Source organism: Lichenostomus cassidix, chromosome 1, assembly GCF_008360975.1.
Source record: "Lichenostomus cassidix isolate B80296 chromosome 1, HeHo_3.0, whole genome shotgun sequence".
Lineage (NCBI taxonomy): Eukaryota > Metazoa > Chordata > Aves > Passeriformes > Meliphagidae > Lichenostomus > Lichenostomus cassidix.
Genome location: NC_139479.1, coordinates 114,503,620 through 114,520,371, shown reverse-complemented (window position 1 = coordinate 114,520,371; position 16,752 = coordinate 114,503,620). Strand labels below are relative to the sequence as shown.

The 16,752-nt window shown below is 48.2% G+C and overlaps 1 protein-coding gene across 1 annotated transcript; it reads left to right on the top strand.

Moving 5' to 3' along the window:
- The first annotated feature begins 1,029 nt into the window (after positions 1-1,029).
- Positions 1,030-9,000, top strand: ADAMTS1 (ADAM metallopeptidase with thrombospondin type 1 motif 1). Its single transcript, XM_085078145.1, has 9 exons — positions 1,030-1,976; positions 2,227-2,573; positions 3,040-3,172; positions 3,535-3,702; positions 3,964-4,250; positions 4,468-4,654; positions 4,755-4,930; positions 5,779-5,954; positions 6,250-9,000. Exons 1-9 carry the CDS (start codon positions 1,472-1,474, stop codon positions 6,989-6,991), a joined length of 2,721 nt encoding a protein of 906 aa, XP_084934271.1. The 5' UTR covers positions 1,030-1,471; the 3' UTR covers positions 6,992-9,000.
- The last annotated feature ends 7,752 nt before the right edge of the window (positions 9,001-16,752 follow it).

The following is a 16,752-nucleotide window of genomic DNA, read 5'->3' as shown; positions in this document are numbered from 1 at the left end:
TGGATGTATTGTCAGAACTTAGCAGGCAGTCAGACTGTGCTATTGACACAGACATGTGGTTCCAAGTTTGCCTGACATGGTTTAAATTAGGAAGAAAAGCCTTTGGGTTATTAGATTTAGTGGCATAAATGGGATGCTCCATCCCAAGAACACAGTGGATACATAAAACTTTAGAAACGTTCACCCTATCCTGAGGTTTTGCTCCTTCTGTTTTCAGCCCCCGAGTTTCACACTTGTACTAAATGATGTGCTGACAGACACACAAGCATCTTTGTTTAATTGGGAAGCCCAGGAGTTGTCACCAACAGGTACACACATTCTGTTTTCATTCACACATTTGCTCACCACCTCTTTGCCCTCCTCCTCCAAAAAGGCCTCCAGAAGCAGAGGGCTGAGGCTGCACACATAAAGAATTAAGGGGATTAGCAGCACTACCATGGCTGGGTTGTGGCTTCAAAGCAAAGCATTGGCTGCACCTACGTAAATGCCTCTGTTCAAGTGATTGGAAAGGAACCATTTCTTGGAAGTACAGGTGCATGACCGACTGCAGCTATTAGGGCCGAGAAAGGGCAAGAATTACTTGGGAAGGGGGAAGGAGGAGGGGAGAAGGGAGGGATTAAAACCGGAAAAATTTAAAAAATAAAAAAAGGGAAGAAATATAGAAGGAAGAGCCACGAAGGCGAGCAGGGATGTGTCCCATCCCTCCCCCGCCCCAGGAGCTCCGGACCGTCCACCTGCCGCTGCCGAGCCCCGCGGGGCGGGGGACAGACCCACCGGAGCTGCCCGCGGGGCGCGGCGCTCAGAGCCGGGCACAAAGCACCCCGGGGCAAGCGAGGGGCGCAGCCCAGCCCGCTGCGGCAGCCGGGGGCCGACCCCGGGCCGTGCCGGTGCCGTCCCGCCCCGTCGGGGGCGGCGGGAGGGCGGTGCGGCGGGGGCCGCCCGCGGGCGCGTTACGCACGCAGTGATCTCAGCGGCGCGGGCGGCACGGCCGGACCCCATAAAGGGCGGCGGCGGAGCCCCGCTCCCGCACTCACCCCGCACGGCGGAGGCGGACGGGCCCGCTCCGCAAAGCACGGGAGGCTCCTCGGCGCCCTGGAAGTGCAGGCGGGACCGTCCCGGGGCTGCCGGAGACTCGCCGGAGCGTCCTCCCCGCCCGCCGCCGCTGCCGCCGGGGAAAGCTGAGGAGGAGGAGGCGGGCAGGAGAAGCGCAGCCGGAGCAGGACAGAAGACAGAGGGACGGAGCGAGGGGCAGCGCTGCCCCCGCAGAGCCGCGCTCCCCGGCCATCGCCGCCGCGCCCCGGCCATGGGGAAGCCGACGCCGCCTCTGCAGTGACCGCGGGACTGCTCCCGTCCGGTCCTCCGCCGGCAGAAAGACTCAGACACCCCCCAAAACCTGAAAGCAAAAACCCACATCTCCATATCCATTTCCACATAAAGTGAAATAAAGAGAGGAGAAGGGCTGCGCCGAGCGATGAGGAGCGGGGGGCGGCTGCCGGCGCTGGCGCCGGTGCTGGCGGCGCTGCTGGGGCTGTGCAGCGCCGAGCGCAGGGCGCTGGTGCTGCCGCGGCGCCTGGGCGCGCCCGGCGCCCGAGAGCGCTTCCGCCTGGAGGCCTTCGGGGAGCGCCTGACGCTGGAGCTGGAGCCCGACAGCAGCTTCCTGGCCCCGGACTTCACCCTGCAGTACCTGGGCGGGCCGCCGCCGCCGCCCGAGGACGACCTCTCCCGCTGCTTCTACTCCGGCACCGTGAACGGGGACCCCGGCTCGGCGGCCGCGCTCAGCCTGTGCGCCGGGCTGCGCGGCGCCTTCTCGCTGCGGGGCCGCCAGTACCTGATCCAGCCGGCGCCCGGCACCGCGCACCGCCACGGCCCGCACCTCCTGCGCCTCCGCGGGGCCCCGCCGGCCGCCCCCGCCGCCCGCTGCGCCGTGGCCGAGGCGGGGGCAGCGCCGGAGCGGCCGGAGCCCGCCGAGCCCGCAGGTACCGTGGGGACGCCGCGCCGGCCTCCGCGGGGACGGGAGGAGAGCGGGGTGTGGCGGGGATGCTCGGCCGCCGCTTGCCCCGCATCCCAGCCCGAGGCGCCCACCTGGGTGCGGGGATCGCCGGGGTTCGGGGGCGGGAACGCAAACCTTGGCCGCGCATCTTGAGCGTCGGCGGGTTTGGGGTGCTGTACGGTGATCTGTTTCGCCGTGCTCACCTGCGCTTTCCCCCCCTCTCTTTTTTAATGCAGAAACGAGAAGCAGGCGGAAGAAGAGGTTCGTGTCCAGCCCCCGCTACGTGGAGACCATGCTGGTGGCTGACCAGTCGATGGCCGAGTTCCACGGCAGCGGGCTGAAGCACTACCTGCTGACCCTGCTCTCCGTGGCTGCCAAGCTGTACAAGCACCCCAGCATCCGCAACTCCATCAGCCTCGTGGTGGTGAAGATCATGGTCATTTACGAGGAGCGCAAGGGACCCGATATCTCCTCCAACGCCGCCCTGACTCTGAGGAACTTCTGCAGCTGGCAGAAGCAGCACAACCCGCCCAGCGACCGGCACGCCGAGCACTACGACACGGCCATCCTCTTCACCAGGCAGGTGAGGGACACCGAGGTCACATGCAGCCCCACGCCCACTCCCAGGAGGCCCCCTCTGCCAGGAGACTTCCGAAAAAATGTCCAGAGACAGTCGTATGTCACCACAGCTTCAGTGAAGCAGGCTAAAAGTTAGATGATTTGCTTTTTATTTTGGTTTTCTTTTTTTTTTTCGTTTTGCACCATCTTGGGTGAAGCTCATGGTTTGTGCACTGTATTTCTAAACTCACACTTTGTGCACTCTTTTTCTGCCCCATATATTTTTAGCAGATTTCAGATGGAAATTATGCATTTTATTTCTACGTGTAACCCTCGTCTATGTTCCAGAGACAGATTTTTGCCATCATACCCATTGAAGTGCTGAATATTTATGCTCTTTCCATAAGTAAAGGCAAACTGCCAGGGCTGGATGGCTCTTGCCAAGGTTAAGTCTCTGATCTGATTAATAATGAAACTGCCTTTTTTTACAGGACCTGTGCGGTGCCAAGACATGTGATACTCTTGGGATGGCTGATGTGGGAACAGTTTGTGATCTAAACCGCAGTTGCTCTATCATAGAAGACGATGGTTTGCAGGCTGCCTTCACAACAGCCCACGAATTAGGTACTTGAAACTTTGCAAAGCCATTCCCTGGGATTAATTGAAGCCAGCTTGATGCCGTAAAGCCCAGCCTGCACCTCCCCGGAGCAGTCGGGAGGAGGCAAAGCCCTGCCTCGGAGCAGGGTTGGACTCTGGAAAGCAAATCCGGCCTGCACGGCATTGTCTGCAGGAGCTCTGTGTGTGCCTGCAGAAAAAAGGGAGAGAGCATCCAGTGCCATCTGCTTGAAATCTGGGAGCGTTCAGATTCGGGTTATTAATTAAAGGCCCAGCTATGAGCGGCTCTAGAGCAGGATTTAAAATACTGTTGGTAATGCATAGGACAGACTTCCCAAAGTCACAGGCTTTCCTTTTCTCCTTTTTTGAAGGCCACGTGTTTAACATGCCTCATGACGATGCAAAGCAGTGTGCTGGCATCAATGGAATGAGCCGGGATTTCCACATGATGGCATCCATGCTCTCCAACCTGGACCGCAGCCAGCCCTGGTCTCCATGCAGTGCCTACATGATTACAACATTTTTGGATAACGGTCATGGTAAGGTTATTAAGCTTTCCATTCATGTGGCGTTTGAGCTCTTGTGCTTTACTGCTTTGCTTTTTTTTCTTTTAAGAGTGCTTTCTGATTCAGTACAGACTTAACCTTTTGCATGCTGTCCATGAATTTAGAAGAGCCTTATTTTTGGGGGCACAAATGGGCTTAAAGGCTTCTATTGCAAAGCAAATGCAGCTCCCTTTTAAAACTGAACCCACAGCATCATCTGATTTCTTTTTTTTCCCTTCTTTTTCTAATTTTCAGGTGAGTGTTTGCTGGACAAGCCCCACAGGCCCATCCAGCTCCCTTCTGACTTGCCTGGCACGCTGTATGATGCCAACAGGCAGTGCCAGTTCACGTTTGGAGATGAGTCCAAGCACTGCCCCGACGCTGCCAGTACGTGCACGACGCTGTGGTGCACCGGCACCTCCGGAGGGCTGCTCGTGTGCCAAACCAAACACTTCCCCTGGGCAGACGGCACCAGCTGCGGGGAAGGGAAGTGGTGCATGAATGGCAAGTGTGTGAATAAGACTGAGAAGAAGCATTATGATGTAAGTAGTGAAAAAGAAATCAGTGCAGCTTGGGTTGCGGAGCAGCGTGGAAAATGCTGCAGTGGGAGGGTTCTGTTAGAATGGGTTGATTCAATGCTAATAGACAGGGCAGGTTTTTAAAGAAGTTTGGGTAAAAATGAGCACGGTGATGGGTTTTGTGGTGTGGTTTTGTATGGGTTTTCCTGTGTTAACTTCTGTTCTGCTTTTGTCATTCCAGACACCAGTGCATGGGAGCTGGGGGTCCTGGGGGGCGTGGGGCGAGTGCTCCCGCAGCTGTGGCGGGGGAGTGCAGTATTCCTTCAGGGAATGTGACAACCCCATCCCGAGGAACGGGGGCAAATACTGCGAAGGGAAGCGGGTGCAGTACAGGTCCTGTAACATCGAGGACTGCCCGGACAACAATGGTAATTTTTCCCCCTTTTTGAGGCCAAGGGTTGGTGTGTTGTGGTGGAAGAGCATGGACAGAGATGATCTCATGTCCACCTGTCTTTTCTCTGCCTGCAGGCAAAACGTTCAGGGAGGAGCAATGTGAAAAGCATAACGAGTTTTCCAAGTCTCCCTTTGGAAGTGGACCTGCGGTGGAGTGGACACCCAAGTTTGCTGGTGTCTCTCCAAAGGACAGATGCAAGCTGGTTTGCCGAGCCAAAGGAACAGGATATTTCTTTGTTCTACAGCCAAAGGTATTTTAAAACTGCACCTCTTCCAGCTGATCATGAGGAGGATTTTCATTCTCTGTCTTTATGTGAAGAGTCAAGCAGCGTAGAAATCTGAAATTATATCTTTCTCATATTTAAAGTGGATTATTCCTCCATGTACAGCTTGATCATTGCAAGAATATTTCAAGTGTTCTGGCACAAACCTTCCGGTTATTTCACACCACATCCTCTACCCACTCCACCCTCGTTTCCTTCCCTCTCCTTCCACCATCTGATTGTATTGAGATAGGTTTGGAAAACTCTTGAGGGATCTTTGCCAGAACATTGGTGCTTTCTCATACTGGTTACTAATATGCTGACAGCTTAAAATAAACATGAGGAAAAATGTTCATCTTGCATAGCTACTTGAATTCACTGTCATCAGATGGTGAGAGCCAGGAACTACCAGGGCGATGACACACAGGGTTTTTGTGGAACAGTACTCCTAGAAATAGAGGATGTACTGAACAGCATCAAAAGCAATGTTGGCAGCGTGCTTTGAGGACATGGCTGCCTTCTAGGGACACCGGAAAGCAGTGGGGTTTTTTTAAATTAAATCAGTAAAACAGTTTTGTAGGTTTTTTGGGGGGGTATTAATGAAAACTGAAATGTTTTTTTCCTCTCACCGTGGCATCATTTTTGCTAGTGAGATGAAGCAGCACCACATACCTCCAGCTACCTATAGGCTGCTCTGGTTTTTAGTTTCCAAAGCCGTGAAAACAACAGGTGCTGCAGGTTTTCCATCAGTCTATATTTTACATGTTTGCGTTACGTGTCCTGTTAGGCATTTTCAGAGCACTGCCTGTTCTAACCAGACTCCTTGTTTGCCCCAGGTGGTGGATGGCACGCCGTGCAGCCCCGACTCCACGTCGGTGTGTGTGCAGGGGCAGTGTGTGAAGGCGGGCTGTGACCGCACCATCGGCTCCAACAAGAAGTTCGACAAGTGCGGCATCTGCGGGGGCAACGGCTCCACGTGCAAGAAAGTGTCTGGCACCCTCGTCAGGGCCAAGTGAGTGTGGGGCTGCTGCTTTACCTTGTCCCTGTGGATGTTTCGTGGGTGGAAGCTCTGGCTTTCCACTGGGATGGTGCCCAGGTTTATGATCAGAACTGAGAGTTGATATGTCCGACTGGGGATAGCTTGCGGTGGGATCCCAGCAAAACAGAGCCCCTCTGCCAATGTGGAATTCATCCATTGATGAGCTAAATGCCTTGACTTCAGACAAAGTTTAGTCTTGTGCTGGGAGGCTTTTTCCTTCTCCCAGGGAAAAGCAGAGGACTTAGTGTTTGTCTTTTCTCCCGGGCAGACCTGGCTACCACGACGTCGTCACCATCCCGGCAGGGGCGACCAACATCGAGGTGAAGCAGCGGAACCACCGTGGCGCGAGGCACGACGGCAGCTTCCTGGCCATCAAAGCTGCCGACGGCACCTACGTCCTCAACGGCGACTACACGCTGTCCACGCTGGAGCAGGACATCACCTACAAGGGCAGCGTGCTGAGGTACAGCGGCTCCTCGGCCGCCCTGGAGCGCATCCGCAGCTTCAGCCCCCTGAAGGAGCCACTGACCATCCAGGTGCTGACTGTGGGCGACCTGCCGCAGCCCAAGATCAAGTTCACCTATTTCGTGAAGAAGCCGGCGCAGCCCGGCGCGGACAAGGCGCCCGGCAGGAAGAAGGAATCCTTCAACGCCATCAGGGAGATCATCTCCTCGGAGTGGGTGATCGAGGAGTGGGGCGAGTGCTCCAAGTCGTGCGGCTCGGGCTGGCAGCGGCGCGCCGTGGAGTGCCGGGACCCGCAGGGCCGGCCGGCCGGCGACTGCGCCCGCGAGCTGAAGCCCAGCAACCTGCGGCCCTGCGCCGACGTGCCCTGCCCGCAGTGGCAGCTGGGGGACTGGTCCCCCTGCTCCAAGACGTGTGGGAAGGGCTTCAAGAAGAGGTTGTTGAAATGCGTGTCCTCCGACGGCAGCGTGCTGCCCCAAGAAAGCTGTGAGCCCTCCAAGAAACCCAAGCACCTGATAGACTTCTGCAACGCCACGGACTGCAGCTAAATAGGACGACTTGGGAAAGCTAAAAAGTTTTTTTTTATTGTTTTATTTTATTTTTTCCTTCAGACCAGTGCACTGAAAACAAACAAAAGAGGGCTAGAGGCAGCAGTGTGTTTTTGCGTAAAAGAATTCATTGAGGTGGGACAGTGCAAACAGCTTGAGTTGACCTTGCATCCTAAAAATCCCCTGCCAACTGAAAATTGGATAGAATAGCAGACCCATGTCACTCATTTGTCTTCAGCAGATAAGGCCTAAAGGCATCACAACTGCCTTGCTCTAAGTCTGTTATAAATTAAGCCAAACGTGAGCAGTGAGACACATTTGAGCAAACATTTTGGGGTTTGGTTATTTCTCCCTTCTCTTGGATTTATCTTGTGGTACTGATCAAATCCCCACATGCAGGGAGGGGAAGGAAAAAGATCACATAAAATAATTGGTCAGGGCTTACCTACCTCACAAAGGGCAAAAAACAAGATTGGAAAAGGAGCTTTAACTACGTCATTCATGGCTGCTATTGTTTCAGAGAATAGTTTTATATAAAAATAAAGCCATATTCTCTACCTGTCAAGAGTAAGAAATACCAAGAACAAGTATCAACTCCACAAATAACTAGAGTTTCATTTTTTTTTTAAAGTACCTTTATGTCATCCCAGTGTGCCTGTCCATTTCTCTCAGCCACTCCAGTGCCATTGTGGTGACATGTGTAATCCAGAGGCTTGGAAAAGTGGAAATCTGAGTTGTTGCTCTTTGTGCCTTCTGCATACCTTCCACTGGCTTGTCTTGATTCCAGCGTGGTCCTGTCTTCCTGCCAAACAGATTCATGGAGTGTTTGAGCATTCCAGTCATGCTTTCACACTCAAACCTTTGGCCTTACCCCAGCCAATGGATATTATTTGAGTTTAAAAAAAAAAAAAAAAAAGAATCCCACTCTGAATGGGAGCATCCTCTGTGGCCTCTGCTGGGCTTGTAGAGCTCAAACACTGATCAGGTGGGAAGGCAAAGCTGAGGGATAGCAGGTCCATCCACAGCAAAACGCCAGCATTCACATCACAGAAGATTGTGCCAGTCCATAGACCATGAGAGAATATGGCTTTCCATATGTATATAGTAAAATATATTACTATAGATTTATATACTTCATAAGTATTTTATATTTCTCTCCCTTCTGGGAAGGGTTATAATTTGTAATGAATGCATATAATGAGCGTATTTATTTTTATACTTCTTGTCTAATGTGATCTTCTAAGTTATCGCTTTTTTAAAAGGACATATAACAAGGATAGAGTATTTATACAGTATAATATGTTACTAGAGGTAATAAATGAACCCTATAAATTTTGGAAATGGAGTGTCTTTATTTCACTGGACTAAAACCAGAAAGAGCTTGGAATCTAAGGAAAATATTAAGCAAAAAGCACCTGTGTTAGTGAAGAGGTCTGGACAACTCTTCCCCCTTAATGTCAAAAACCACCTAAAGAGGTAACTTTGTATTTTATTACTTAACCACTAACTCATCTGTTTCAGAAAATGGAGTGCAACTAAATTGATGCCACTGGTTGTAATCACTGCTTGCAGAGGGAGCAGTGCTGTCAGTCGTGTTTAGAGCCAACAAAATATGTGCAAAAGCAGCAGTTTTACCTGCTCTGCCTGACCTCACTCTGATGGGAAAGAAGTCAAAATTCAGAGCCATTCACCTGCAGTCAGAGGTTTCCCTCACCAATTCCTGGAGAGTTTCCCTTTCTAATTTTCTCCTGATGCTGCTTTTCCAAGAAGCACAGTGTGGATGAGCTGTTCTAGTGCTGTTGGTAGCACGTTTCATTATGTTCAAATGGATACTAAGCATCAAAACCTGATTTTTGCTCCCTTATACCTGATCTCATCACCACTGCAGTCAAGGGAAAATCTTCTGTTGGGCTCAGTAGGATTTTTACCATGGAATTTGAGACATCAGTAATTTCTGGATACTTTTGGCTTTGTGTCATGTAAAAATCTATTAAAACTTCCTTTGCCAACGTTTGGACTCTGTCTCTGCAGAAATACTTCTCATTTTAGCCCGTGGATAATGTCCTGGCCCCTCTGAATCCCAGAGAAGAATTCTCATCACGTCACACTTCATTGGGCATTGCTTCGACGTGCAAAAATGCTGGGGAATGTTTTACTCCTAACATTATTCAGGAGGCAGCCAATCCCTTTCTGGTTTTATATACAGTTAAGAGTATTTATAAATACAAGAAATAACTATTTATTGTGTGTGTATACATATATATATGTACATATGTATTTTATTCGTCATCTAAGTTAGAAAATAACTGGGAGTTTGAAGAAGAGTTATGCTGGAGAACTATCAGGCTGATGAGATGTGAAATTGTGGTATTTGTGCTCGGTAAGCACTCTAAATGGTATAACTATAAAATGTGGAGTAGCTCTTTTCCTCTGGCGCTGTTAAAATAATAATGTGATTTACTGCTTGAAATTGTCCAAACAGTAAGTAGGAAAAATCGTCAAAACTCACTCAAATCAACATCTCCAAACACTGGAGATGTTTTAGCAACAAAACCTTTGCTTTTATCATTTTCACATCCCAAGTGGGTCAGCAGATTGAAAGTGATGTGATTTGTTGGATTTTGTCAGAGAAAGAGGGATATTTTCGACAAAATATCTTAACCCGCTCTCTTAAGTAGGGACGGGAGAAGAAAATACTCCTGAAGAAACTCAGAAAGACATCTTTAGAAGAATAACTCAAGCTTCTCAGCAGAAAATCCAAGTGTTCTGGCTGGGTTGTGCTCAAGAGCTGCCTGTGAAATTGCTCCCACAGCCAGGATTATCCCAGCTCATCCACCTGGGAATGCTGCTCAGCCCCTGCGGAGCCAGACCTGCCTGCCAAGCCCCATTTGGAGCAGACATCAGTCCTGTGGAGTGTGGCCACGGCTGCTGAGCCCTCCAGGTAAAGGGGTGTAATTAGGTGAAGTTTTATCCCTAGCAAAGGTCACAAATATTCCAAAGGGATCTCCTGGCAGGCAGATCCCTCGGACGTGTCCAGGCTACAACAGGAGTGTAAGAGAGCAATCAGCAATAGCCCTCATTTAGCATAAATATTTGCATTTTGCCTTGTTCTGCACAAGCAGAGCTCTCTGTTACAACACGTTGAGGCCAAAGGAGAGCAGCACCCACTGGATATCCCTTCCTTCCCTGGCCATCCATCCCATGTTTCCCTCACAAAACAGCTCCAAACATTCACTCCTGCCTGATATTCCCCATCAGAACCCAAAACATGGTCAGAAGGCAAGTCAAAACACAGTTATCAGGCTCACAAGTGGTGCTGTGAACGTGAGATTTTAACAAATATTTGTGCTCCCGAAGCCTGGGGCAGAGGGATGATTGTGGAGATGAAAGCAGCATTGTTTGGACTCACAACAGTGCAATGGGAGCTTGTGCAAAACAGATTTAATGTTGGGCAATAGAAGTGCAGTTTCCTGCAGTCTCTCTGCCTGTAAACTGAGCTTGACAGCTTCATGGGATAAAGGATCATCCTTGGCCCTTTTGCAGCCCAAGACTTCAGCTGATGAGATTCCAGACCCCTGGACAACAGCTAAATTTAAACATCCAGAATCTAAGTGAGTAAATCTGTCGTCTTCAATATATTGTACTTTTGCCTCATAATGCTGCAAATCTGAGCTTCTCCCAGCTTGTGATTCTTCACAGATATTCCAGCTGGAAATTAGTTATTTTCTCCAATATTAGCTGCACTCAGTGATAACACAATTTCCTTCAAACACACAAAAAGGAGCTGCATGTTCCAAGAGGGAAGTCATATGGTAGAGATTATAATCAGGGAAGCTGGAAGCAGTGGCCATTTTAATTGTGCACCAACATATTTTTTCATTATAACTAAGATAATATGCCTGTCTCCCAAACAGTTTAAATGTCTGCTGCCACTTCGTGTGATCTTTTCATGGACAAAAATATTTTCAAATATTTTGATTAAAAATTTCTCTCAAGCAGCAATTGCTAACAGAGCATCTTTTCTAGTTTGTTTATCTAACTGAATACCTACACCCATCCTGGTTCAGGACAGCCCTGGTTAAACCAGAGTCCAAAGGAAAGTTTGCCTTCTTGTGTTCAATCTGAGTCTTAATTACAAATTGAATTAACACCAGAGGTCAAGTTTTGGTGGGAAATTTTTCATAGAGATAAAATTGTGGGAGGAAAAGGGAAGAGAGAGGAAGAGGGAGAAGAGGAAGAGGAAGAGTTGAGAACTTTTGTGGAATTGTTCATTGTGGAAACTTTTGAAACAGATGTTGGAGATTAGATTTCACAGCCAGACTTGGGCAGATTTAGAAGTGAATTAAATGCACTGTAAAATCCATCTCCTTTTTCTCTCCCAGTGAACCAATACTGACATTTGGGGATATGCTAAAATAATGAACACTGGTGTTTTCCATTTCTCATTATCCTGCTGGAACAAATGCAAAGCACAACATGGAAGCATAGAGGGATTTAGCTGCCTTTGATGAATAGAAAAAAAAATTTAAAAAAACCAACACTATGCACATGTTTCCTCTTAATTCTTTTAATTTATAATTTTATTTATTTGAACTTTTAAAGGCATAATAGCTGATGTCAGAAAGGAGAGCCCCCAGGGCAATATCTGAATTCAGATCCAGCTGGAGCAGATTCAAGGGGGGCACTAAACATCTGCCTGGCAGACAAGAGGGTCAGAGGCATTAAAGAATATAAATGTCAAAATCCTGCATAAAATAATTTTGAATCTGATCTAAGCTAGCACAAGCCCGGCAATTCAGAGCTAATGCTGCCATTTGCATAGGGACAGAAATTTGTATGAGCTTGTTTCCAAACTCAGGCTGAAGGGATGGATATTACCCACATGAGGACACTGGCTTCAGGGAGGCTAAGCCATTTACTTACAACTTCAGTCCAGGGTTTGAATCAGATTCCTGCTGGTCTGACTTGAAAAATCAGTAGGTTCATATTATTTAAGTCTGTGCCAGAGATGTTCTCTTGCATGAGTGCAAGGAATGAGTGAGAGGGTGGTGTGGAGCACAAGGAGGAGGAGACAGGGGTGACTCCATCCTGCTGGAGACACCCCCAGTGCTGGAAGGACAGCAGGAGGGTTTGCAGCTGGGCTGTCCCATTGGGAGATGGGCTCTGGAGAGACTCTGGATGAAAGTTCCTGGATGACACGGACAGAATGTTTGACAGGTGTGTGACAGCTCTGGGCTGCTCAGGGCAGTTTGGCAATTTTGCCTTCAAGTAGTGAGAGGGACGTGTCAAGACTGGAAGGTGGAGATGGAGATATTGGCAGCATCAGGTGGTTTAGAGCAAACTGGTGACATCACTTTGGGGCTTTGCAAAGGAGCCTCTGCAGCCAGGCTCTCCTTCCCAGCTCCAGGAATTTCCCTGGGGAGGCAGGGCTGTCCCTGAGCCACAGAACAATCCAAACCCACTTCAGCACAGGTCCTGCAGTGAACCTGCTCTGAGCCCTCAGCTACTGCAAGAATTGTGAGTTTGGCACCACTGCACTATTTGTTCAAAAATTGGAGCCAAAATTTGCATTCTCCGTTCCCTTGAGATCCTAGGAAAGAGCTTTCCACTGGAAATGGCTGTTCTGATAACTGTGGAGTGACAAAATTGCTTGTGTGGATGATAAGGGCAAAATTTCCAAGAATAAGGAGCAGCTCCCAGTCAGTCAGCTCAAACAGCTTTATAAAGGATCTTATTAAATCAAGAGGGGATAAAATTTAGTTTAGACTTAGCAGAGACTTGTTTTAGTGGCCTGACCTGAAGAGGAATACTGTCAGAGAGAAGAAAATACAACTTGATATAGTAACTATACTTATTTTCCAGGTATTTTCAGCTGTCTGTTCTGAGGGAGAATCACTTTTCTTTTTAATGTCAGTGACAATGGAGGGTCCTTTGGCAGAACCCAGCTGAAGGGCGAGGTTTGTGTAACCTAGTGTTATCCAGACAGTCCCAGCTCTGCTCCCCTGAAGCCCTGGCCTGTTGTGGGGCTCTGTGATGGGAAACAAAGAGATGGTGGATTTTGTTCAGCGCCAAGAAAAATGGATCCTACAATTCACACTCAATTTCAGCTGGATGCCAGGAAAGTGCTTCAAAGGATGGAAATAATTTGTCACTCAAAACCTGAAGTACTAAAAGATAAGAAGTGTTTGCACTTCTGGGTCTACAGAGGACAATTTTTAGGTTTTGGTCATGCTGCTTAATTGCATTTCAACACAATTCACATGGCCGTGGATTTTGCCTGAGTATCCTGAATGTCCAGTGGCCTAAATCTCCTTCATGTTCTCCTTCAGTGCAGCCTGATGTAGCTGTAGCCAGTTCTCTTCTGGTCTCACTAGTGAGAGCTTGTTTGCTTTTGCTGGGGGCTGTTTGACAGACTCACACAAGACCTGCCTGAGTCAGGCTTGCTCTCAAAAGCATTGCTGGCATAGTCATGTCACTGGAGAACATGGGAAAGAAAAGCACAGCCTGATCTGTTAGAGCTGTAACAGCAAAAAATCCTAATGAAGATGCATTTACAGCAGCCCAAGTCCTTTATTCTATTCTGAGAGCTGATCTAAGCTGTACCTACAAGGCAGTTTAATTTGCTGAAGTGAATTAGATTTGCATTTTCACATGGTCAGAAATAGTCTCACTGGTTGAAGCCATGCTGGCAAATGCATTTGCATACAGAAAATAATTAAATAGCTTTCTGTTTCTTGTGTGCTTCTAGAAATCAGAAATTCTCTTGGGAAGGAGAAGGAGATTCTGCTTTTCCCCCTCATGTCAAACTGCAAAGTGATGGGGCTGCAAAGGAGGGTGGGTGTTACACATCTTCTCTAGCATATCCACTACCTTTAAATATTTGGGCTGTCAGAAACCCAGGGGAAATTTCAGATCATTTCAGGAACTGAGCAGAATATGATGTTTGCTGATGCCTCCACCTAAACCATCTTAATGGATATAAATTCTCACAAATAAATATAATAGCCAGGAGCATCAAAATGTCGCCTCACTTGCCACTGGAGCTGGCTGGAGATAATAAAACCCACCCCACACGCTCCTCAGCAGGGTCTGGGATGGAAAAACTGACACAGACTAAGAAGAAAAAGCACAGTTAGCCGCACTTTAAAATCTGAGAATGGCAGCATTGTTTGGGGAAACAATAAATGCTGGGTTTAAACAATTTAATGTCAACCAAATGTGAAGGCTGTGTCATGCAGGAGCAACAGTTACAGCAGTGTTGTTTGAGCCTGAATTTCACATCAAGCAGTAACTACAGGCAAGCTTTGTTCCCTAGCAATGAGATGTCTGCACATCACAGATGCACAGCTTCTTCAGAAAACTGCCAGATTATGGGATTACTCCAAGGAAAATTTCGCAATGGCCTTTGATTCCTTCCTGATGAAGTGATTTTCCACAACACTTTGCGCACTAGCAGATGAGGGGAGACTGGGGAGTGAAATGCACTGGGTAGTATTACAGAATAACAATAAATGCAATCATCAGTGCCTTGATGAAGGACTCCAGCCCTGTGGATACACTGATACCAGCAAAGCTTCCTGAGGTCAATGAGATTCACTTTATAAGCAGAATAAAATCAGTCCATTCCCCCTTTGCAAAGTCACAGCAAGTACATTTCAGCCCAGAAATGTTGGAGGCACAATTTTGACCAGAAGCACTTAATGAGTAGAGTTTGAAATATTCTACATTCCCCAGCCTGTCCCAGCTGTATGGAGAGCAAGGATGGCCCAGCAGCAGGGAAAAAGAAGGGAGAAAATGGAGAGCAAGGATGGTCCAGCAGCAGGGGAAAAGCAGGGAAAATAATGAAGAACATCCCAGGCCAGGAGGTTGCTGCACCTGCCCTGCCCAGTCGCTGCTGATTAGTTTAACGAGATGCAGGTGGTGGATCACAATTCTGCCCCAGAAGGAAAGCCTCGCGGGCTCAGCCCTCAATTAGGTGCAGCTGGGTGGATTTGGAGTGGTGACTTTCTCTCCCTCTTTGTGAAGAGTTTGTGCGGCAGCACTGCAATAATGGAGCTCATTCCCGGCCGGTGTTCACTGTAAGTGATGGGGTTAAGATATTTTGTGATGCACTTTTAATTGCTGAATTTCCTGCCTTTTGGGTGTTTACCTTTGCGGCCTTTGTTCTTTGATCTGCGTGCTAAGCGGTGAAATGATGCTGTTGAGTTTGAGAGGCAGAGCAGCATTTGAAGTGGCTTTATCAGAAACGACTGGTTTTGAGAGCAGGAAGCTTTCCTGTTCTGTTTGAAATGTAAATATTGGGCAATGTTGCAAACATTAGGTATTCTTAAAAGCTGTTAGCAGGTGCAAAAAGAAACATTGAGTATTGTCCCGGCTGGTTAAGATAATTTATCCCTTACGGTTTATGTTACTATGTAATTAACCTCAGTAGTGGCACAAATAAGGAAGCAGTTCATTTTTATTGTGGTTTTTAGTTTAAATTTGGTGAGCGTGACTTTTTAAAAATTTGTCCAGGGCTGAATAAACCTTTCAGATGTGATGTGCTCTACGTTAACAAAATGTCCTTGTGTTATTCAAGTAGAAGAGCAGAGCATTACCTTCTGCCTTGAACAAAAACCAGCTCTGGTGTCTGAGCCATATGACCTTTTCTTTCTCCTCCCTTCTCTTTCTGCTTGCGTTCTTTTTATCTTTTTTCCCTCCCATCCATGAGATCTGCACTTTTCTTGGGCAAAGAATGCTAAATAAAAGGGGGAGAGAGAGAACATTAATTTATAGGGTGAGATAATTTGACAACTGTTTTGAAGCAAAAATTCAAACTCCCTGGTGAGATCAAGGATGAGTTTAGTTTTAAAATAATTGAGATGCTGTTGTCCCTGCAGAAGAAGAATTAAGCTTTCATTTTTTAATTTGCATCTTGATATGGCTTGTTTATCACAGACTGGTTGAGGCAGGAGGGGAAGCAGGGATAGTTTTGTGCTTCTCTGCTGCACAGTGTCCATGTGGAGCAGCATCCAAATCCAGACCTACAGAGATCCAGGCATTGGGACAGAGGAGGAGCTAAAACAGGCATCCTTCAGCTGTTCCTGGGTGGAGAGCAGGGCAAGCACTGCATTTCAGGAAGGCAGGAAAGATGCACAGGAGTTATTTCAGGATTCTCTTCCTGAACTGCACTTCCCAGTACCCTCAGGGGACAAGGATTGGCATGTTGGAAGGAGATGGAGGTTTAGAAATTAAGACCTCTGTAGAAATCTGCCTCTCCTCCCTCACGTCTCCTCCTGCTGGGGTCACACTGCTCAGGCTCTGTGGGACAAGGAGAGACAAGCCAAGCTCAGCCATGCAAATCCCTGTTTGCCAAAGTCAACACTCCCTCTCCCCATGCCACTGAGATCATTCCCTTGCCCTGATGGCATTAAAGGTGTGGCCTCAGAAGCAAGGGAGAGAGAAATATGACACTGTAGAGAGTCTGAGAGCAGAATCAGGGCATAATGATCCCTCCTCCCTAATTCTAATTCATTCAAAGAAGAGAAAGATTAGCCAAATGGATCCTTTTGGAAATTACTCAAAATAGGGCTCACATTGAACAAATAACCTTTCTTTTGGCTGTATGACTGAGGTGCAGCTTTTGGTGTTTGTGGATTTTCAAGAGCTGGCTGATTTGCATAGGCACATTATTTCTTATAAGTGGGGCTGGCAGTGCTGCCAAGATTTACAGTTGGCCAACAATTTCTCTTGTAAAATGCTGCTCCTGCTGGGGTAAATTA